Source organism: Aulonocara stuartgranti, assembly GCF_965226115.1.
Source record: "Aulonocara stuartgranti genome assembly, chromosome: 9".
NCBI lineage: Eukaryota > Metazoa > Chordata > Actinopteri > Cichliformes > Cichlidae > Aulonocara > Aulonocara stuartgranti.
In genome coordinates, this window is record NC_138960.1 from 25,471,031 (window position 1) to 25,493,598 (window position 22,568).

Consider the following 22,568-nt stretch of genomic DNA (forward strand, 5'->3'; position numbering starts at 1 on the left):
TGGGAGATGGTAGAAAACATAAAAAGAGAAACGGGTGGAAGGTGAAGCTAAAAATGATCGGGCATTATTCAGGGCACCAAAAATCATCGGGGTCCTCGGTCGGAGGACCTCGCGAGGAGGTAAACAAGCGATGTTGGGTTAATTAACGACCATCCATCGATTTTACCGCAATTAAGTTTGCGTGTGATCGCGATGGCAGAAGACAATGAGCTGGAAAAGTATGTAGCGTGTTAATATTTGTCCTCACTTGGTATTTGCGCACTGGTGAACGCAGGTTTCCTCTAAATCTGTAACAACGCTCCGTCGGTAAAAAAAAGATGCTCATTTATTGTGTTGTTAGACGAGCTTGTGATTGTATGGAAAGCATGCCTTCGTGGTGGCACACACCATGAGCTCCCTGTCCTGTATAAAAGTAGATCAGCGGGTCTCCTCTGCTGGGATTGTGCCGATTCAGCAGCTCGTGTCAAACCAGGACACTGTTCCCCTTTTGCTCCTGATGATTCACTTTCTCTTCCGCATCACTCCGTTTTCTCTCACTTAATTAGATTATTCTCCCCTTGGCTCCCCCTTGAGGATTTGCGCCATCTTTGTCCTCGGCTTCTCATTTTCCCTCCCCTTCACGTGAACAGTGTTTGACGTTTTTTCCTCTTTATTTATCCATCTAGGCGTGCAGTGGAGGAGCTCCTCAGGGAGACTGACAGAGCCCGCGTGAGAGCAGAGACCATGGGCCCTGCAGGATGGTGAGCACAGTGTCTGACATGCCATCTGTCTGACTCTTACTTATCTGCTTTAGTAAGAAAGCTTGGTAGTTGAGCCTCACATAATGTGTGCATTGCACTTGAACTAATGAAAATGGCTGCAGTAGTGTGCGATACTGCAGATTTTTGGTATCGATCTGATACCAGGTACATAGACGGCGAGTATTGCCGATACCAATACCTAGGGCTGCACGATTTTTTGGCTTAGAATTGAGATCACGATTCTCTCACGATTTTCTTTTCCAGTATAAATATTTATTGTATACAGTATAAATTCCAGTATAATTCCAGTATAATAATTCCAGTATACAGTATAAATTCCAGTATAAATATTTCCAGTATAAATATTTATTGCACTTATTAACTGCACATCAACTTCGTAACAGTTGAGACTGAACATAAAAACAATAAATAAACATAAAACCAACTAATGTCTCACGTTTTGTTGTTGCCGCAAAATGTTGTACTGCTTGAAATTCCGTCTCCACCGTTGCTCGACACTGCGTGTATAGAGCAGGTAGTGCAACAATAGAAAAATAGTTGCGGGACGGCACTGTGTAGCGTTTGTCTACGGCGTTGATCACTTTCCTAAATCCCTCGTTTTGCACAGTGTTGATGGGAGCCATATCTTTGGTCAGGTGATATGTAAGAGCCTCCGTAATTTCTTTGTGCCTGCGGGAGTTCGACGTGTATAGGGAAGCGCTGTATAAGGTTCCCGTTATTGATGTTTGGGTGGTTGACCGGGACGGATTTTCTCCTGTCACTTTCTCGTCATCCCTGACGTGCTCTCCGTTGTTTTTTCCCTGCTAATTTTAGCATCACATGGCACAGCTTCTGCTCAAGAAACTACCTGGTACCAGACCCACCTAGCCTTTTTGATGGCCACGTCTGGCCCATGTACCTGAAACATAAGAACATCATGTTCGCCCTTGTCTTTTGTTGAGCAGGAAGAGTGAGCGCTTGTTTTCATGCAGATTACGTCCCGGATCAAAATGCGGTACAATCGTCATCATCTTTTTTTTCTTTTTTTCTTTTTTTTTTTTAAATCGTTGTCATTTGGAAATGAGATCGCACATAAGTATGAATCGAGATCGCGATTTTCTAACGATTAATCGTGCAGCCCTACCAATACCGTTAATTTTAACTTGTAAAGGAAAATGAATGAATCGTCATTCATTTGCAACAGATTTAATGAGCATTAAATTGCTGTGATTGTTACTTTTCACTACAATTAGTTAACACATAAAAATGCATCTTTTAGCTTTTTGTGGCATTGGGTTTTTTGGAGACTTGCAGTGTAAATGTGCCTGTCTCTGCAGCACGCTAGGTTAGATTCTCTAGCTTAAATGTGTTATAAGCTATAAATAAAATTGATGTGGAGGTTAACACTAAAAAAGATTCCTGTAATTTTTTTATAGTGCATGCCTGAAATATATTTTTCACTAAAAAATGATTTAAAGCAATTCCCTGGGCTACATACTGAACTTAGAGGATAGAAGTAAAGCATCGTTCCTATTGTGCTAGTATGTGTCTAAACCAGTGTTGGTATCAATACTATCGATACTATCTTTGGATTGATCCACCCACCTCAAATTTTAATCCAGTGTGAACAGGGAGGACAAATAAAAATGACTGAAGGTCGAAGGTGCACCACAATTACTTAACACTACATGTTAAGTAATTGGCATCCATAACATGTAGGAAAATCCTAGGCAGGTCCTGCTGATTCAGATTATGATCTAAGTAATGGGATAATGGGAAAAAGTATCTATGTGACAGTCACACAACTCCTGGTGTTTCAGCAGGAGGAGTGAGTAAAGTGAGAGCAGAGCCATTCCATACTAAAACAACAAAATACACACACACACACACACACACACACACGTGTGTGTGTGTATGTATGTATATATATATATATATATATATATATATATATATATATATATATATATATATTATTATTATTTTTTTTTAATTTAGTGTGGTTAATAAAGCCAAAATGTTACCTTCAGAATGAAAATTTTGAGTGTTGCAGTCCCTCAAAGAGGACATGAGTGGGTCAGATTTTGGCACTTTTTAATTTGGCTTATTTCTTCTACCGTCTTAAGCCCTCATAACTTCTTCTACAAAATATATCTACGTAAAATGAACCTTTAATTTCATTTATACTCCGTTTAAAAAGTGCAACCATATAAACTTTACACCTGCTCAAAATGTCACATCCTACAATAGGAGAGAATGCATGTATTTGTCTCTGTACAGGTGCACAATGACATTTGGAGCATCTCCCTGAGCAGTGCATACAAATAAGATGCATCAAATACAAACTTATTTTAATTTGAAGTGAAAGTTAAAATAGACACACATACCCATTACGCTGTCCTTAATGATCTTAGACAGGATGTTCATAGTAGAGGCAGTGTAATGTGTTTTTCTATAGCCCCTGAGCAAACTTTGAGCATCAATATTATGGGATATATCCGAGCTTCAATAGCAAAACTGCACAAATTTAAAATCTGTGAGAGTGAAAGTAGTATTAAATCATGACTGTGTTAGAAAATGATTTTGATTTCAAAGGAGAAGGTGGCCCCAGTGTAAAAATGTAGGTAAATGATATATCTTGTTTTGACCTGCCTCCAATCTGACATTTAAAATTGACCCAAGTGCTTTTTTTTTTTTTTTTTTTTTTTTTTTGGACCAAAAAACAGATAAAGAAAAGAAAACAGGGTATAAAGGCCTGCTTGTGTTATCCTATGGCACAGATATTAAATTAGTGCAGTTTTGCTTTTGAAACTCTAATATATCCTTTTTAAAACTTCAGATCCTGACACTTGCAGTAGGCGTTACATCGGTTTGGTTGCTGCTTTTAACAAAGCTCCAATTTGTTTTTCACCTCCTAAGTTGTGAGTATTCAAAAATTCTGGAGAAATACTGTAGACTATAAAAAGGCGTACTCGGAGGGCCTGTAACTCATTTTGAAGGAGGAAGCATGGATTCATTACATACAATAAAGTTATTGTACTAAAAAAAGAATATCTGATACTGATAGGAGGACAGATGGAAGGCACTGATTGATTTTTCATTGAATGTGTTTAGATTTATGGTCCCATGCTGCTCTCTGCTATTTAGATCAATGGGAAAGGCATCAGTAAAACGGGGTTGGAAGCTGTGGTCGACTGCACACATTTGATAAAAGTGATGGTCGTGCATTAGTGCACCCAGTAAAAGTAAAGAGCAACTCCTTCTCAGATGAATGAGGATGTCAGTGCAGGATGTAATCAGACTGTCACCAAGAACCGCCCTACTGTAAAACAATTACAGTAGAGCTGCACTGCATTCATCCCTCATTACAATGAACAGTGCACATTTGAGAGCAAGTGGTCGTATTCTCGACTGGTGGATAAGCGCCTGAGTGGCAGAGAGCAGTCTCCTAGCATGGTTTGTCCCCTCATTGAAAGTCAATATGAAGATTTTAAACGATGGCCTTTCTCCTGTGATGAAAAAGTTCTATCCCAGTGGTAGTCGTCTCTTCCAGGAGCCATCCTCAGGGAACTAAATGGTTTAAATATGAATGTAAATGTAAATTTTATGTCATGGCTTTCACAGTCACTAGATCTCTTACTAAAATGCTTTATATTGGGGGTTTATTTCCATTAATTTGCCTGTAGTTAAATGTTTGGTATTGTGTAACAAGCATGCGAGACAATTCATTTCTTGTTAGCAAAAATACAGTTTTAAAAACGTTTGCTTTGCTTTTGGCTTTTCTCTGCACTGAGTTCATGCTTTAAGGCCATTAATAAGGTTCTCTAACTAATCTAGGGTCATATATAACCAGTTTGGTAATATGTAAAAACACCATGATGTCCTGGCAAATCCTGGAATGTTTGATCTTGTCTGCATTGTGTAGTTATTGCTACTTTTTATCTCACTGATATTTACATTTAAAGTAGTCAAACTTGAAACTAAAATTGTCATTTTTTTCCATCAAGTTTTTGCTGTAAAACATTTTGATCTCAATTAAACCTGTATGACAATCTGACACTGATGTCATGAATCCAAATCACCCAGTTTAAGCCACTGAGTGTGAGTTTTTAAGTTTTAAAAATATATATATTTGAAATACCACAAAGAGATGTCTAATGTCTATTTCTGAGGATAAAATCTGTGTGGAAAATCACAGAACTGTTTATTGATTTTGAGGGAGGCTTAATGCTGGAGTCAGTCCATAAAATACTGCCAGCTTTTAATCAGTTTCATGAGGATTCAAAGGCGGAAAGAGCAGAAACACTCAGTATCCTCAGCGGTGGCTGCAGCTCTGTCTGCGAGGACTTTTAAAGATGAATCTGTCCTGTGAGTCCTGTGTGGCGGTTATTAGCTCTGACCTCAGTGACGACCATCCATCTGTCTCTCTAATGGTCGCAGGGGTAAGTGTAACATGTCTAACTAACCTCGTGTCCTTCACTTCTCTTTCAGGTTGAAATGTCCTCTGCGAAGCACCAACAAACGCTTCCTCCTCAACACGCTGCGCTCCACCGGCCTGCAGCGCCGCACTGGCGAGCCCGGAGCCGGACACTCCACCGCAAGGGGGCGCCTGAGGAGCGATTCCCCAGACAGAGGCCGCAGCAGGACGCCTCCCAGAGATCACAAGAGTAATGGAGGCCACATTGATCATAAACATCATCACAGGGACGGCCGCAGAGACAGAGATAAGAAGCTGGATAGAGACAAAGACAGACGCCACGGAGGCGACAGAGAACGGAGACGCACTGATAGACCGAGCCGAGACAAAGACGCGCACACACACAAACTCCACGAGTTAAAATAGCCCAACTGTGTGTGTGTGTGTGTGTGTGTGTGGACTTAAACCTGAGAGGATCTGCTGACTTTGCTCAGAATGAGCTACACGAAACTTTAAGTTCTTGTTACACCGGATTGTAAAGGTGGACAATTGTCTCTCATGATGGGTTCAGTTGCTGCCCCCCCTCCCCCCAGTAAACTTTTGTCTGAATAACACATCCCACACGTTTATGTTCTTCATTCTCTTCATCATAGTTTGATGCAGTTATGCTTCGCCCATAAGAGCAGGCTTTGTTTCAATCATAATGTCATTACCATTTTTCTGTTATTATTCACTAGCCATGATGTTTACATAGGCCACGCTGCAGTCGCCACTAGGTAAGCGCATGTTATCGCCTGTCCAACTTTTTGACATGTATACACCAGCTATCACAAAGGGTTTTGTTTGTCAAAGGAGAGAGGAAAAAAAACTTTGTTTTCCCGACACTCCTACATGCGCCTGTGCTTGTGGTTCAGTGGTCTCCAGAGGATTATGTGTGGCAGTGAAGTATTTTAACCCTTTAACACATACAGTATTTTCACCTTTTGTAAGGTTTGAGGATGGGTGGACGTTTGCCGAAGCCTTCAGTGTCCTCTCCATTTAGCCTCCTTTTTATTTTTTACTGTTTCACAGCCTTATATAAACGTGACAAATGTCAAGCTCTTTGGCCCTGATTACACACGGCTCAATTACAGCCGTGTGTCACTCCTCGCTTAGGCCATTACATAAGGGGAAAAAAAAATCTGCAGCTTGAAAGTTGGCTAAAGTGCATCTGAGGCGCATCATGCTTCATAAATCACGTTGTCTCCACTGTAGAGGAGAATGGCTCTGGTTAACTGTTTCCTTCCTCTTTGAAACAATAATCAAATATAAACACCATTAAGCCATAGTGCAGGCGGTGTTTTGTGTAGAATTGGTTTACTTGAACTTTATTGCATCGCTGAGTGCCCCATTAAGATACAGTCGAAAGTGGCATAATTGCTTCTGAAGAACTCCGGGCAAATACGGTCTATTGATACACACCAGCGAGGTAAAAGCCCGATCTTCCTGTAATTTTTCCTGAAAAATAAGTAAATCGCGTTCGTCTCCGCGTTGCGTAAAGCCGACACCGGAGAGCTCGAAGGCTGTGGAGACACGCTCCACGCGCACGGCTGTTAATTGAGTTCAGTCCAGTCACTCCAGCCTAATTGATTTAATGGCGCGAGCACACGCCGCCGCTGAAGGCTAATGACCAGCAAACACCGGCGAGAGTGCAGCGAGCGAAGTGGCCGCATGAGCTCTTGTTTGTTGTCGCCAAGATACCTGCGTGCGGAGATCGTGGGTCCATGCGTGCGAAATGGTGTTAAATGATGCATTTACAAAAGTATAATGGGCGCGTTTTAAACGTTAGAGGGGGGAAAGCAGATAAATGAAAAAAGTGGGCTGTGTGTGGTGTTTGAGCTTTTCGCCAGAGTTTCCAAGACAACTGTTTCTCCATCCACGTCTCTTATCTGGCGGGTCAACCAATGTTTGCGCCCATACGTATCGATTTATCAACCTCAGTGTGCACACGAGAGATATATCCATATAAAATGTCGATGGCTGTGCTGTTTGAGGACAATCCAGCTTGCCTTGCGTGAGATTCGTGCTCCTTCCAGACGCTCTTGATTAATAACTCCCTCTTTTGCCCCACATGTGGAAGGAGCAGTTGCACGGTCACCTGTTTTTGTTGTTGTTGCTGCTGCTGCTGCTGTTGGGGTCAGACACAGGTGGATGCCAGGTAAACCTTGCGGTATTTACAGAGTACCATTGATTTACGCGCTCTTGTTCAGTTGGCTGGAAAAAAAAGCTCACAGAGCTGCAGAATATCCTGGAAACTGGGAGCTATCGGCCTGCCGTTTTTGAGCAAATAGTGAAACCAATGGCTTGGGCGCTACAGGATCACATGGTGGCAGAGTGACACACCTGTGTGGAGCAGTAAGGGCCTCGCAGTTGCGCCTGAGGCAGGTAGGGCTGAAGGTTTACGCCGAGGTAGGGCGCAGGTTACGGTGCGTGTGTGTACGCAAACGGCCCCCCTGCAGACACGGGTCCTCGCCAGCCATGAATCGGGAAGATCACTTTTATCCCTCTCAGGTTTTTAAAGACTCCTGCACGTACCAGAGATCACAGGGTGATGACTACAGCCACAGCAGCCCGCCACCCTGCCTCTACATGAGCAGGCAGGTCCACTCCGTCTACACACCGCCGTCCATGGGAGCCTTGGAGCAGGCCGGCCTTCCTGACATTGCTACCACTTACAGTTTGCCGAGTATGCGGGAGGAACCTGGCGTACCCCAGCTCCTCCACCACCACCAGCACCAGCAGCAACAGCAGACGCTCCAGCCGCCTCCAGGCTACAGTGACCCCGTGGAACAGAGCAGATATCACCTGCCATTCCCCTGGATGAAAACCACTAAATCCCACTCACACACCTGGAAAGGACAGTGGGCAGGTAAACACTCAAACAAATCAGCGTATACAGTGTGATTATGAGCGTACTACAGAATCTGACTGAGGGGGGTTAAAGTTCTTAATTTGAGTTCAAAGAGGGCTTCAAATTAAAATATGAGACAGTCATGTTTGCACAATTTAGCTACATAACAAATAACTTTCAACTAACTCCTTCTGAGGCCTTTAATGACATCATGGCCCCAACAATACGATCCTGGGTGTTTCAGTTTACCTGTCAGTCATTTTTGTAAAAGGCCCGGGAGGTGAGCGGTTGCTTCATATGAGGTATTATCGTCACAAAAATGTGAGTTTTGTTTGTACAAAAACATTTTCACAAATCACGCTATCTTTAGCCACGAGCAGCCTAATAATAGTCTTTTATATTGCCAAGTCGTTTGTAATTCTAATGTGGTCTTGATAACGTGGAACAAAAAAGAAACTCTAACATGTAATGAACTTTTTAAGGAAAGTATTTTTTAGGGAAGAGTTTTCAGTGGACTGAATTTCAACAAACTTGGAGAGGCTTTACGTGCAGCGAGTTTGCGTAAAAGCAGTGTCGTCGTTAGGAAAAAAAACCATTTTGGTTAAAATAAAAAAAGCAAATAAAGTTCTCGTACTTTTCTTACATCAGAATGAAATTCCCAGAAAACATTTCTTCTGATTCTCTCTCCTAAAGAACTCTCAATAGAAGCGTCATGTATGAACGAGCCACTCTCATAAAGTCGAAACTGAATAACTTACACTCTGATATAGCAGGCCCACGTTGTTTTATTATTCTGAGATACTTAATGGACAGTGTAAACTTATTATATATGACATTTTGAAACAGTTACTATGAACTTAAAAAAAACCAAAAGTTTTTAAAATCAGCATGAACGACGGTAACGGGAATGATGCCCAGAATCGAAACTCTAAATTAGTGCCTTACAAATAGGCAATAATTATAATCAGTGGCTTCACATGATTCATATTAATTTCTAACAACTTGACTATGTAAATCTATTTAAAAAATAGTCTGCATGATGGCGTATTTCAGTTTCACTTTGAAAATAAATGTATATTAAATGCAGTATTTATTATTATTATTATTATTATTATTTGGAACGTATTAAATACAAATTTAGCTGCACATTCAACGTCATAAATGAATGAATAGTCTTTCTTGTATTGATGTTCAAAATGAACAAATTATATGAGGGAATTTAGGGTCCTCGGGTAAAATAAAACGCTGTAGAAGCTCTTCAAACTAACTGATGCGTGACTGATAACGTGCAAATAAAGACAAGAATTACTTTTCTATAATATTTTAAATCTTTGTTTTTTACTTGACTGTTTTAAATGTAAAAAAAAATAATTGAAAATGGAAGAGATCATTTTTTAACAGTCGTAATTAATTAATTCATTTATTTTAAAGAAGCGGTATATGGATTCTTCTAAGGCGTCTAAAAACTTATATTGTTTCGGTCTTTATCTTCAACAATATGAAAATACTTTAAAAAAAAATTAAAACTTATATACAGTTTTCAGTGACTGTAGCAAATACTTCCTGGTTGTGGTTTATGATATGCACAGTAATTAATCTGCTTTAATTTCAGCTCTGGGTGATCACGTGCACTGGGAAATATGTTTTGTCCTTGAAGGAAATGTTAATTTAATCTCTAAAACAAGTAATCTATAATAATCTTCATCCCTAAAATCTAAATTACACCTGTTTGAATAACCCCCCGTAATAATCACCTGTTTTTTGGCCAAGTATTTGGTTAGTACTGGTTAAATAAAGAGTGGCTGGAGATTCTTCTTTACATTCATTTTCAAGATTTATTTTTTACATGAATAAAAAACACTTTTCATAGTTTACAATTAAAAATGTAAATTTACACTTGAAGTGCTTCAGATTTTAATAAAAATTCATTTTTATTACATATTCTTGTTTTTAAAGGGCGCTAATTCTCCGTGTGGTTTTAGGGTCATACGTGATGACTGAGAATGAAGAAAACAAACGCACGAGGACTGCGTACACGCGCGCCCAGCTGCTGGAGCTCGAGAAGGAGTTCCTTTTCAACCGCTACATCTCGAGGCCGAGGCGCGTGGAGCTGGCGCTGACCCTCAGCCTCACCGAGCGCCACATCAAGATCTGGTTCCAGAACAGGCGCATGAAGTGGAAGAAGGAGGAGGACCGGAGGAGGGCGAGGGGGGCCGACCCCGACCAGGACTCCTCCATCACCTCTGGAGACCAGGGGGAGGCCGCTGGAGGGGTTTCCTCCTCAAACGGACTACACCCCACCACACCCCCCGTGTCCCCTCTGCACGGTCTGTCTGCCTCCGGCTCCAGAGAGAGCGCATAGATCCAGCGGATATATTTTTAAGACTTTAAGATTTTTAAGACTCAGACCTGAACTCATATTTAAGGGATCATTTTAACTTTGACTGAAACTCAAATCCAAGTTTTAGGAAACATGTACATATATTTTTTTTCTGAAAAGATTGATGGTATTTAGGGGTGGGGGGATATTTCTGTAAAGTGCTCGTTTACAGGGACCCTTCAGAAATTTCTCTTGGACCACCATAAGCCCCCTGACTGGAGTCCACAGTCTGTTGATTCAGGACTTATTTACTGACGTTTCTTCATCGCCAAACATCCTCTGAGATAGGTTCAACACCAGATGGCACGCGGAGACAACAAATTCACGAACTCCTTTCCCGACAGCGGACCACAGACATGATTATCAGTGCTGTTGTTTTCCATACATCAGTGTACACTTGTATATACACTAAGCTGTATTATGGAGATTGTTAATTAGAATCAATGATCCACATGTTTTATTGATTGAGATTTTATGGATACATTCAGAATTAAAATATACCACAGCCTTTGAGCCTGGGAGTGATGAGGTTTAGAGGCAAACTGGCGCAAAACTCAACCTCCGGCACTTCATAATTTGTTCGCGCCATCAGTAAGCAGCAGACTTTGGAGGCGCAAGCGGCAGATCTTCTTCACCTCCTCGATGCCGCGCGCTCTCTCCACTGCGCGCTCGTTCTGGCAGCGCTCGGACAGCTGCAGCAAGATGTTCGCTTTGTCGTTCATCCGGGCGCAGATGACAAATGGAAATTCGAAGCGCTTTTTATACTCCTCGTTGAGACGGGCCATGCGCTCGGCTTCCCCCGAGGTCAGCGCGTCCATTCCGGCTCCCGCCTGCTCCTGGCGCGACTCCCGGGTCAAGGTGCCTCTCTGCAGGTCCCTGCCGGCCAGATCGGGGTGACACCTTAGGATCCCCTCTTTACCTGCACATACAACCGATCATTTCTGCCAGTTTAGAGCATTAAACTGATACAAGCCTACTTATTAAACAAACGCGTAAAAATTAACCCGAGCACAGGGTAGAAATGTTAATAAACTAATTCCGTGGATCACCTGATTCTGGGAGCTCGTCGATGAAGTCACTGATGGCAGCCTCCAGAGCATTTAAACTCACAAACGGACGCCTCGACCACACAGCGGCTGTTATAACAGGACATTTCTCCACCACGTTACCGAAAGTGTTCACAAAATCCTCGTAAGAAAGAGCATTTACAGCTGAAATGTCCATGACTTATGGGAACAGTCTTCAGTGGTGCCACAGGCAGTGTTTGTTGACCTTTACGCAACACTTTGCAACAAGGGTTAACGCACCGCTGGACACACAGAACACCCCCCACCCTCCCCGGATAGTCTGGCAGTGGTTAATATTTTCTTATGGAAACTATCATCTGACACTGGAAAGAACAGTTGGCTGAGTGTAAAATAGGAGGAAAACAGTGATTTAAATTTTAGCTGCAGGGTCCTTATTCAGCATTACAATTCTGAGCTCTGGCGTCCCCTAGCGCTGAACAAAGGTCAGCAAAGAATATAAATCAGACGGCTATCCATTAAAACAGCGCGACGCCGGTATTGAGATCATGATAAGGCTTCAGTGGTGGAAGAAGCAGACAGATCCTACATGAGAATAGCCTGTAGCGATAGAGCTGCAGGAAAATTTTACGTAAGCTAAAAGACCTGCACTGAAAATGATGGCGTTTTCAGACAAATTCCGGGGATCACATTTCCTGAACGAGGCTCTTTAAGTCTGAATGGCTAAAACTAATTGTGTAAACCTACCTACAATCTTTGTTTTCTTAGACCCGATAATGACGATAATGATACAATAAATAGTTTTGTGGATATTTTGTTGACTCTATTTACATATTTTTACATGCTTTACCTAACAGGTATGTGCCACCCTGCCTGGACCTCTTGCCCCTCATTTGCCCCCATTTAAAGATTTCTAGTTCCGCCACTTTAAAAAAGGAAACATTAAAAAAATGTACTTCATTACTGTCATTTAGTAAAATCTACTTTTAAGTAGAACACAGCTTTTCTCCTAGTGGCATCATATACTGCATCACATTGTACGAAAATCTTCATTTAAAATTTGTGATTGCCATTAATTCTGCAGGATCCTGAAATACTCACATACCTGCAATCATGTTTCTCTGCCTCCAAATGTTCATTCTCCTGGTATGCAGGGGGAAATGTTCTTACTGCAACTCCACTACTCCACCTACATGGCAATTTAACCCGCAGGGAATTAGGAAGGCTGATCACTATGATGCTGTATAAACATGGTTGGCAGGACACCTAATTCCTACACAGATTTACTACTGCACAAAATCACATGGGCAAAAACTGCCTCAGTCCAAAAAAAGAAAAAAAAGTTTTATTAGTGAGCACCACACTCTCACTGGAAATAAGATACACAAGACTTATTTTTCTTTCAAGGCAGGCTAGTGGGCTGGGGGTGTAATTCTGGCCAGCAGCCCGAGGACATAACGTTTAGCATTATCAGCCTGTCAGCCAATCAAAAATTAGTTCAGCATCTTCCTGAGAAAGAGTTTTCATCTACCTTAATGGGCCTTGAGTTAATGGGGAGGGAGTTTTCACACAAGATCCTGGGAATGCAACTCTCAGTCTCTTTAATGAGGTTGGCCACCTCCTCATTACAGGGTAGGCTATTCCTCCTAAAGCTGCACAGGTTACTTCTAGCAGTTTTCAGTCCAATTCTTTTTTTAAAGCAACACATAAGCCCTGAAATGAATCTTCCTTCTGGTAAAACTAAAGCATTTTAAAAACAAAACCAGCCAAATAAAAAGAAAAAAAGCTTTCCTCCAACTGTGGGCTTCAGTTCAAAAGTATTCTACAACCCTTTCCCATCCAGTCTCTCTGCATGCATATTTCCTCCTTTCTATCCCCTTTAAAGAGAAGGGCCCCAAACCCACCAATCAATTACTTCTGGGACTCAACAGCAAATAGCTGGACTAGAGTGGATCTCCACTCCCACGCTGGTGCGGCCTAACCTGACATTTAGTAGGAGATCACACAATTACCTAAATTAAACAACAATTCAGCCGAGGTAAGGAAAATTAGGATGTATCACCAGGCAAGCAGGGAATGTTGAAGATCACGTCCTCACACTGATACACCAGTTTCAAAGAAACACATGCAAAATCTGGGTCTGTTAACAGTGACAGCAACTTTCCATTAGAGAGGAGGAGACTCAGCACATTCTGGAGCCAGGGGTTGTTATTGAAACAGGCTTAAGATCAAATGCTGCTTATCTGCACAACCAAAGTGGCTCAAATTGCCTCACCTATACAAAGGAGGTCATGTCACATGGGAGCTCATGCTTACTCCATACATCTAAGAGAGGCTTTACAGATGGAATACAGCACCTCTAACTAGAAACACAGGAAAAGAGCAGACTCATTTAGGTGTGCACAGACGTTTATTTATTTATTTGTTTGTTTTAGATACAATGTTATAGCAGAGAAAGTATTATACAGTCAGGCGTACATTTCATTTGTGAGTAAAGGAGAGACTGGTTTCATGATAAGCAGACTTTCCGTGGGTGGAAATATTTTGAGCATGAGGATAAAAATCTGTGGTCACATAGCTTCTCTCTCTCTCTCTCTCTTTTTTTCATTCACTTTAAACTTTCAATGCTCATTGCCAGGAGCAAGAAGAAAACAACATCACTGTTATGGCAACGAAGAAGTTGGGGGCTTCCCTGCACTGACAATTTGCTCAGAGCAGGTCTGGCTTGTACAGGATAACAACGTGGCCACCATGAAACCAAAAAAAGCATAATACAGCAGCCATGGGTGTAAGAGCCATTTATTGTTTTTGTTTTGTGTTGTTGCACATTTGGACACTGGGGGCAGTGACATTTGCGGTTACTGCATTTATACAGGAAGAGTTGATCTTACAATGAGTAATGGTTGAACAGCTTAATGCTACAGATCAAATGAGGAGGCAGGGGAAGCATTGCCTTGGAGGCCTCAAAACATTTACACTGAGTTTTTCAAGTAGCACTCAGAACCTGTCTCGACCCCCTCTTTGACTTAATAACTGCAACCAAACTCCACCAGCATGTGTAGAAATCTCTTCACAAAGCTGTCAGAGTAGCTGTAAATGTCTTGATGCATGCTCAATCATCCAGGTAAGTAAATCTCCAAAACTTGATTCTGTTTATCTGAACGTAGCTTTTTGTGGGAGAAACGTTTCGTCCATGGAAGAAGTGGAAAAAGAGGGCTTTGCTATCCTACCCTGGAACACCACCAATCCATTGGTTCAGATATGTGGATGAAACCTGGGTGAAAATCAAATCTCAGGGGTCACATTAACTCGGTGGACCGACACATCAAATTCACAAGGGAGGATATAATAAGTGGCAGGTTAGCCTTCTTAGACTGTGAGATTTCCATGACTAATGGGGGACATCTAAAAGCTGATGTGTACCGTAAACCTACGCATACGGATCAGTATTTAAGGTTGACTCTCATCATCCATGGAGCACAAACTGGGCGTCATCAGGACGCTACAAAACAGAGCGAACATGATCCCTACACACACAGCGGCCAGGGAGGCAGAAGAACAGCACATCAAGAAGGCCCTGAGTAAATGTGGTTATCCCAGCTGGACTTTTGTCAAAGCTGGAAAGGCACCTAAAGAAAGCTCCAGCTGATCCAGGAGAGAAGGACAACCGCTGCCCAAGCGAAAACCTGTAGAGATCCCGTATGTGTCAGGAGTATCGGAGCAGTTGAGACGCATTTTTTCTAAACACCGGGTCTCTGTGGCTTTTAAACCCCAAAACACGCTGCGCCAAAAATTGGTCCACCCCAAGGATCGGGTCCCCCGACACAAACAGAGTAACATAGTGTACGCTGTTAAGTACCAGGAGGATTGCCAGGATTTATACATCGGGGAAACCAAACAACCTGTGGCAAAGCGGATGGCACAACACAGAAGAGCTACTTCGTCAGGCCAGGACTCTGCAGTCTATTTACACCTACAGGCTGTTAGATTATAATATTATTTTATGCCATGTTATACCCCTAACTAAAGATTGTGAATTATTATGTAGTTTTAGTTTGCATTATTCTCCTGAATTAGAAGAAGCTGATAACTATTGCATTAGTTAAACTGATTTGCATTACATTAGACTGCTGATTTATTGTGGATGAATGACATTGTTTTATGATGCATTATACTGCTGAGTTATAAGAAAATACTGTTTGCAGAAAGTCATCGCCTTATTTGTCTGATTAGAAGAGAACAGAATATACTGGAGTTTTCTGCCCCATCTCAGCAGGAGCAGATAAACAGGGAGCCAAGGTCGTAGCTTAGGCGCTGTGTGAGAGAAAGCATGTGAATGTTTAGGCTTTTTATGATAAGGTGGAGGCACCAGAGGCTATAAGAGTTTGAGCAATGCTCCACCATTTTGAGATCTGAGGCTGTCTGCATACAGTGTCCATCTCCCACGCGTGTGACTATTAAAATCATCGTTTGACTTAACCCGGCCGGACCAGTGTTGTTATTGTGGTTTTTCTCTTGTCTCCATCCCCAATATTTTGAACCATAACAAGGCCAGTGGACACTCTTAAGGATGAGGATGTACACATCCTGGACAGGGAGGAACGCTGGTTTGAGCGCGAGTCAAGGAAGCCATTTACGTGAAAAGGGAAAGACCATCTCTGAATTGAGGAGGGGGCCTAAGGGTACATCTTTCGCCATCTTACAATGCTGGGATTGCAGCCATTCCCCAACTCTCTGTGAATGGTACTCATGGCCATTGATCAGTGGGCTTTGATCAGTGGTTGTTGATCAATGGTCATGAGAATTTGCATAATTAAGACTAAGGAACTGACCTCCCAGCCCATTGTTCCTTCAGTGGGCTGGTTTCAATCATTATGCAAATGTGCTGTTTATAAGATTTGGGGAAACCTGCAGTCAGCTGAGACTGAAGAAGTCACTTGGATGAGTGACGAAACGTTTCTCCTACACAACGCTACGTCCAGATGAACAGAATCAACTTTTGAAGAGTAGCTGTAAATACACAGAAATGAGTGCAGTTCTGATACACGAGAGGAATTTTGTGGGTTGACAGGGTGTGCCTGTAACTTTTCCTGACTGGAGCTTATTGAGCACAAGAATGACATACAAGATGCGGTTTCTACAGCCCAAGTATACTTATATGATGGTGCATGAGTACTACACAAGGCTGCATGGTGGTGCAGTGATTAGCACTATCAAGTCATCACAAGACAGTTCAGGGTATAAATCTCTTGATATGTTACGACATGTCTTTTTGGAATTTAAATGCTCTCCTTGTAAATTTCTGAGTTTCTTGGCATCTTTCACATTTAGACCTTCTTTATTTTGTACAGTTTGCTTAAGCTGTAGTATATAGTTAAACTGTGGTAGATAATGAAAAGTGTTAGGTTAAATATGATTTATCCAGTTCCAGCAATAAGTATAAAATGCTCACTATATTTGATTTAAAGATAAAGACACTCGATTTTACTCTAAATGATTGTGAGAAGACTATCAAGTAACATGCTGTATGGATAAAATGATATATGGGTGGTAACTGTATCTGATGGTTACAGAAGATCCTTCTCAGATATTGAAATGTCTGACTACACAGACATCGTTCAGAAATGTCCACAGAGGTCAGTGGATCATGGCAGTCGCTGAAATTCTGGTGGTTATATCTTTATAACCAAGCTGAAAAAAAGAAAGAGAGTGAGACTGAGTGATAATGGTTATTCATCCAGTTGTGGAGGTGAACAGGCCGACCCTCTGCCCTCAGTCTACAAGCTGGTCAAACAGTGATGATGAGCTATGCTCTTTATTTTGTTCATAAAAAGATGTTTATAAAAAGACCAAATATATACTTTATTTTTGATGAGGTACATGAGCTCTTTATTGACTACAGCCAAGCCAGAAGCAGAAGCAAACTGCCTACTTTCAGCACCATCATGTTGTTATAAGTAGGTACACCATCTATAATATAGAAATACAAGGACAATAATAAGAATTGATTAATTAATAATTGACATTTTATTAAAAAGTAATGCAAATAAAAAGTTCTTTGTACCTTTAGAGAATACTGGGTAATGGGTTTTGCAGAACCAGAACCAAACATACTGTCAGCAGGAAGGAGTTCTCCTCAGGTGGATTACCTAAAAAACAAAACAAAACAATGTGAGCAACTTTTAGATTTTTTTTTTCATCAAATATTTTCAGTAAATATATTCATTAGACTTGTTATTACCAATAGAGGGCTGAGGTGTAGGGATGATCATGTAATGGGTTTTGCACCAGGAGCCAACTGAGTTTGTCAGACAAAACCTGAATTGGTCTCCTTTTAACACGTCTTTGCTCACTAAGCTCTTGATCTGCTTATAGCAGGAAACATCAGAATCTATTTGAAATGCATTTGGGACCTCATCCCAGGATGAGTCAATTTCACTGCAGCTGTGAAACAAAGTAAAAGGAGTTTAAATAATCAGAGCTAAAATGCTCTCTGAGCTGAACGGCTGTGCAGGTAATCATACCTGTCCAATGACAGGTATGATTACCTGAGCAGAGGGTCGGCCTGTTCACCTTACTTAGAGCAAAACATCCAGGTATAGTTTGCTGGCACAGGACTGACAGTCTCAAGGTTGAGGGTACCATCATCCTTATTAAACAAGAAGTTGAACTTTGGTTCATCTGGAACAAAAATCAGATGATCTCAAACATTCTCACATTTTAAATATAAAATTAAATTTAAGTAATAATACAACTGTAACAAAGGTTACATTAACCCACCTACAACACACACTGATATGGTCTTTGTTTCCTTTTGTCCTCCAGCCTCCAGGTGTAATTTATAATCTCCTGATATGAGTGGATCACAAAGCTTCACAGTCCTGAGAAACAGTTCATTACAGTCCTCATATCACATGATTACACTGATCATGAAAAACGTGAATGAATGGATAATTTTACACTTCCACATGATGACAGTTTGCGTCATTGAAGTACCTGTGCTGTGTTACCCATGTCTCCCTGACACATTTAGTCCTGTTTTTGTCAGGAGTCTCCCAGGAACAGTACTGGAGAACAGGATGGTAGGAAACAGTGGCCTGCAAGCAGGTGCTGGATGCCTCCTGAGCTGATATGATCTTGGTCTCATCCAGCTGTGCAGAGAGGAAACCTTCATCTGAGGAAACACAAGAATAAACCAGATTTATTCAGTAGGAACAGTTTCAAATAATAATGACATGAAATGAAGTCTACTGACCTGAGACATGAACATGAACAGACTTTGAGTTTTTATTTGCACTCGTGCAGGTGTATGTGCCGCTGTGCTCCTCTCTCACTGATCTGATGGACAGGTAGGCCATCTGAACACCGAAATGTGAGTCATTTTTAATGCACATCTGGAAGAAAAACCCCATAATAATGATCATTTGCAGGATGATTATCAGTGAAGTACTTTGTGTCTCAGACTGAGGAATATTAAAGAGGTCGGTCAGTTTTCAGACAAACATAACAAGAAAGTTTAAGGAAACTCTCCCTGATTACAGGACATTACTGTACCTCCTCCTTCTCTGGTGTACATGAAAATGTCCTGGCATTGAGCTGTTTTCCTCCTTTCTCCCACACAGGTGATCTCAGACTGTATCCCTTTACTCTGCAGCGAAGCAGCAGAGACTGACCTTCGCTCAGGGTGACAGTAGAAACCTCATCTTTGTTCATTACACTGCTCTGTAAGTCTGAAACACACATCAGGGCCTCAAGTAAGAAATATTTGCTTTTCGGAGATTAGTTAGTGAATCTCTGGGTAAACATTGTTTTTTCACTTTCACTATATGTATTTGAAGAAAGAACTTATGGATAAATTCATTATGGATGTATTAAATTTGTTATGAATTAATTTAAATCCAGTTACCGTAGTCATACAGTTGGGAGCACTCTTGTCCTTCAGCATTGGTTGCACAGCACATCATTCCTCTATTATAATATTCAGTGCTTGATATTGTGCGCTCTGTCTTTCTGTCGCTTCCCTTTAAACTCTGTTGTCCATCCTTGTTACTGGTCAAACAGAGAGAAAAAAAAAACATTTTGATATTTTTCAGAAAGCTGTGTCTATGAAAAACATTATTACCAAAGCTTGTCTGATACCTATCTAAAATCAAAATAAAGCATCTCTCTAAATGATTCAGTCTAAAATCAGAAATTAAGAAGTGCTGCTATTCTGAAGTTTGCATACAAATGTAAAGGACAACATCTTACCCAGACCATTTGATTGTGGGTTTGGGGAAACCCTCAGAGACGCACTTAAAAAGCGGGGAAGTATCTGACACGTCAACACCATCGAGCATCAGCTGTGGTTTTGTTGGACGTTCTAAACAACATCAAAGAAAACAGTTAAATTAATTGTATTATCACTCATTGATCATCAAACAGAGATTGTGTGAGTATTGTAGAAGAAATAAGGTGAGAAGCTGTTACTCACTCATTACATGAAGAATCACAGTCGTGGAGAACATGGTGACATTGTTGGATTTACAGGTCAGAGTGTACTCCCCTGAATCTGTCTCAGAAAGCTGTGATGTGACCATGGACTGACTCCCATTTCTGGTGAGGTTAAAGGAAACATCTCAGTTTAAATACATAGAAATATAAAGCACCCAAACAGAAACACAGACGGTCACTTACGCTGTCATTACTCGGTCTTCTCCTCTGATCCAGTGGCAGACAAGAGATTCAGAGAGGAAATCCAGGGAGATGATGAGTTTCTTACCCACTGCTAACACTTTGGTGATGGGACCAGATGGATTCAGATAATCAGCTGGTGTCAAACATGCTGCCTGAAAAACAAGAGCCAACATTTAATCCTCCTTCATTTAGCAGCAGTAAAATCATCACCACTGGCAAGATCTGAATTAGATTTTCCCAAAAACACATAAAAAAAGTTGATCTCCTGATTAAATGTTTCCTTTAAAAAACAAAACAAACGAAGCTTATATTTTGTACCTGAACAAAACTTGTACTAAAACCTCTTCAAAATGTATTAGAATGACACAAAGTGATTACAGGAAATTACAGAAAGAGCAGCTAGCACTATTTCCCTCTCTGTTGCTGTGTGCTTTTTGCTGCCCTGTACACCATAACACACACACTGCCATTTGCGAAGGTAAGCTGGAGCTACACAAACATTAAAGAGTCGATGCACAGCATGAAAATGGGTGTTCACTTCTGTCTTTTCTAGACTATAGGTGTCTTGTTTACCCAGATATGTATATGTGCAATTAATGCATATTTCAGACTGGTCAAGAGGGGTTTATTAAAGAATAATAGTTCATTTTATGTCATCTCAGAACTATTCCCTGCTTTAAGACTTCATTGTCAGTATCACTTTCAGTTATTTGATCAGAGTTTAGTTAAAACAGCTCTTACCTCATGACTGGGTACACAGACTGGAGTCTTTACATCATCAGAGCAGAGCACTCCGACAGCACACAGCAGCAGAACAGCTGGAGACATAGAAAACTGAATCTTTAGTTTAAATATTACTGAAAATCAAAACAAATGTATATACACCAGTGGGAAAAAACAAAACCAAAAAAAAAAGGAACATAAATGCATCATTAAGAAGAAATGATTGCTTTTCTAAGTCAGACTGTATTTATGAACTACAACTGTGTCATAAACAAAATGCTTCATAACTCAAAATTTAGCTCTGGCCAACTACACAAACCTTGATTGCAAGTCTGTGATTACCTTCGATTGTTGTTGTGCAGGAATGAATAACTCTCACTCACCTGCAATCATGTTTCTCTGCCTCCAAGTTTTCTTTCTCGTATTCTGAAAGGAAAATTTGTTGCTGCAACAGCGCTACCTATATGAGAATATATGAGTTATCTCAAACACACTCCGTCAGTCTTGATGCTGTTGAACAACAAAATGTTTAAAATGTGGCGAGTTTACCTGGTGATATCCTCATGCGCGACGCGATCGCGAAAACAGCAAACAAGTAATACCACGCCGATGTTGTTCACAGGACAGCAAGAGTAAACGATCGGGAGACCCTAGTCGTCGTTATCGTTCCCCTCGCACGGTTTATTTCTCCGGTTTCAGCGTTTTTGCTTCACAACTAAAGCGAGCAGTTTACTTTGTGCACTAACATGGACTCGAGTCAACCAGCGCCACCTCTGGCCAAGTGCCACAGCCTACAGCCAGATCAACCTGTGACACATCTGCAGCACGTTTGATTTCGTTTCATGCACAACACATTTGTACCTTTCAATTGTGTCTGTTTGTGCGTCATGCAAATAAACCTTTGAAATGAATGAAATGACACTAATATTTCACTAGTGTTGTAACATCACATGTCGTTAGTGTAGTCTGTCTGTGTCTTTACTCTGCGAACAAACATTTTAGAGTTGGTTGTTATATACAGTCTGTATAAGTGTGGTTAAACTAATAAACATTTGTAAGGAGATGGCAGTTACTGTGAATGTACAGCAGGCGATTAGTAATAAACAGTCAGACAATGACTCTGACAATCTCATTCAATCTTGCAGATTGAATGCACCTTCTGTGGAAAGTGGTACCACACAGTGTGTGTGGACTTCCCCTGTGCAGAAGGCGACTACAAATGTTGCGCATGCTAAATAAACAGAAAAAAGTGATCCCTGTTGTCTTTGCTTACTGATTGTTTTCAGTGTTGACAATCCACATTGCTGGCATTGCATCTTTCAACATGTTTGTGGGTAGATTTGGATGTACCAGGGGTAAGTGCAGCCACTCAGCCTCTACTCAATGTGATCATAGCAGCAGGTGCAGATGTGTCACAAGTTAATCTAGTAGTAGGCTATGGTAGTAGTGGACTGAGCTCCATTTGAAACTGCTCCAGCTGCTGTGTGATAGTGGATCTGCTACAAATTGAAGATCATATGGAAGTTTTGGAAATTAACCCTTGTATTATGTTGAAAAACAAAAAAGTGACATTGATTTTGTTGCGGGTCATTTAGATCCGTACTGTGTAAACCCACTCAGAATTATCCAAAAACTGCAATAAAACAATAGCAACTTTATTTCCCATCAGATTAACATGTAGAACACAGACATACAACAGTGACTTTCCATAACTATT

At 41.0% G+C, this 22,568-nt stretch overlaps 4 protein-coding genes across 7 annotated transcripts; 2 read left to right on the forward strand and 2 right to left on the reverse strand.

Moving 5' to 3' along the window:
- The first annotated feature begins 77 nt into the window (after positions 1 to 77).
- On the forward strand, positions 78 to 5,773 carry LOC309713785 (uncharacterized protein). The gene is made up of 3 exons (XM_082545633.1): positions 78 to 218; positions 666 to 740; positions 5,232 to 5,773. The coding sequence occupies exons 1-3, from the start codon at positions 193 to 195 to the stop codon at positions 5,581 to 5,583; spliced, it is 453 nt and encodes a 150-aa protein (XP_082401759.1). The 5' UTR covers positions 78 to 192; the 3' UTR covers positions 5,584 to 5,773.
- A 1,805-nt stretch (positions 5,774 to 7,578) lies between these two features.
- Positions 7,579 to 10,425, forward strand: pdx1 (pancreatic and duodenal homeobox 1). The gene is made up of 2 exons (XM_082545628.1): positions 7,579 to 8,065; positions 10,030 to 10,425. Exons 1-2 carry the CDS (start codon positions 7,675 to 7,677, stop codon positions 10,407 to 10,409), a joined length of 771 nt encoding a protein of 256 aa, XP_082401754.1. The 5' UTR covers positions 7,579 to 7,674; the 3' UTR covers positions 10,410 to 10,425.
- A 569-nt stretch (positions 10,426 to 10,994) lies between these two features.
- urad (ureidoimidazoline (2-oxo-4-hydroxy-4-carboxy-5-) decarboxylase) lies at positions 10,995 to 13,553 on the reverse strand. 4 transcript variants are annotated; one of them, XM_082545632.1, is made up of 4 exons: positions 13,465 to 13,553; positions 12,558 to 12,641; positions 11,477 to 11,563; positions 10,995 to 11,346 (listed from the first exon to the last, which is right to left on the reverse strand). In XM_082545632.1, the coding sequence occupies exons 2-4, from the start codon at positions 12,589 to 12,591 to the stop codon at positions 10,997 to 10,999; spliced, it is 471 nt and encodes a 156-aa protein (XP_082401758.1). In that variant the 5' UTR covers positions 12,592 to 12,641; positions 13,465 to 13,553; the 3' UTR covers positions 10,995 to 10,996. The 4 variants fall into 4 exon arrangements, with proteins under 4 accessions (XP_082401758.1, XP_082401757.1, XP_082401756.1 ...); XM_082545631.1 differs by having other exon boundaries at positions 13,515 to 13,544; XM_082545630.1 differs by lacking the exon at positions 13,465 to 13,553 and having other exon boundaries at positions 12,558 to 12,805.
- A 290-nt stretch (positions 13,554 to 13,843) lies between these two features.
- Positions 13,844 to 21,385, reverse strand: LOC309714754 (receptor-type tyrosine-protein kinase FLT3-like). Its single transcript, XM_082547436.1, has 14 exons — positions 21,235 to 21,385; positions 20,870 to 20,946; positions 20,129 to 20,280; positions 19,926 to 20,047; positions 19,703 to 19,814; positions 19,359 to 19,501; positions 19,006 to 19,182; positions 18,708 to 18,848; positions 18,449 to 18,626; positions 18,233 to 18,333; positions 18,031 to 18,133; positions 17,694 to 17,896; positions 17,517 to 17,601; positions 13,844 to 17,422 (listed from the first exon to the last, which is right to left on the reverse strand). The coding sequence occupies exons 1-13, from the start codon at positions 21,242 to 21,244 to the stop codon at positions 17,519 to 17,521; spliced, it is 1,602 nt and encodes a 533-aa protein (XP_082403562.1). The 5' UTR covers positions 21,245 to 21,385; the 3' UTR covers positions 13,844 to 17,422; positions 17,517 to 17,518.
- Positions 21,386 to 22,568: the final 1,183 nt, after the last annotated feature.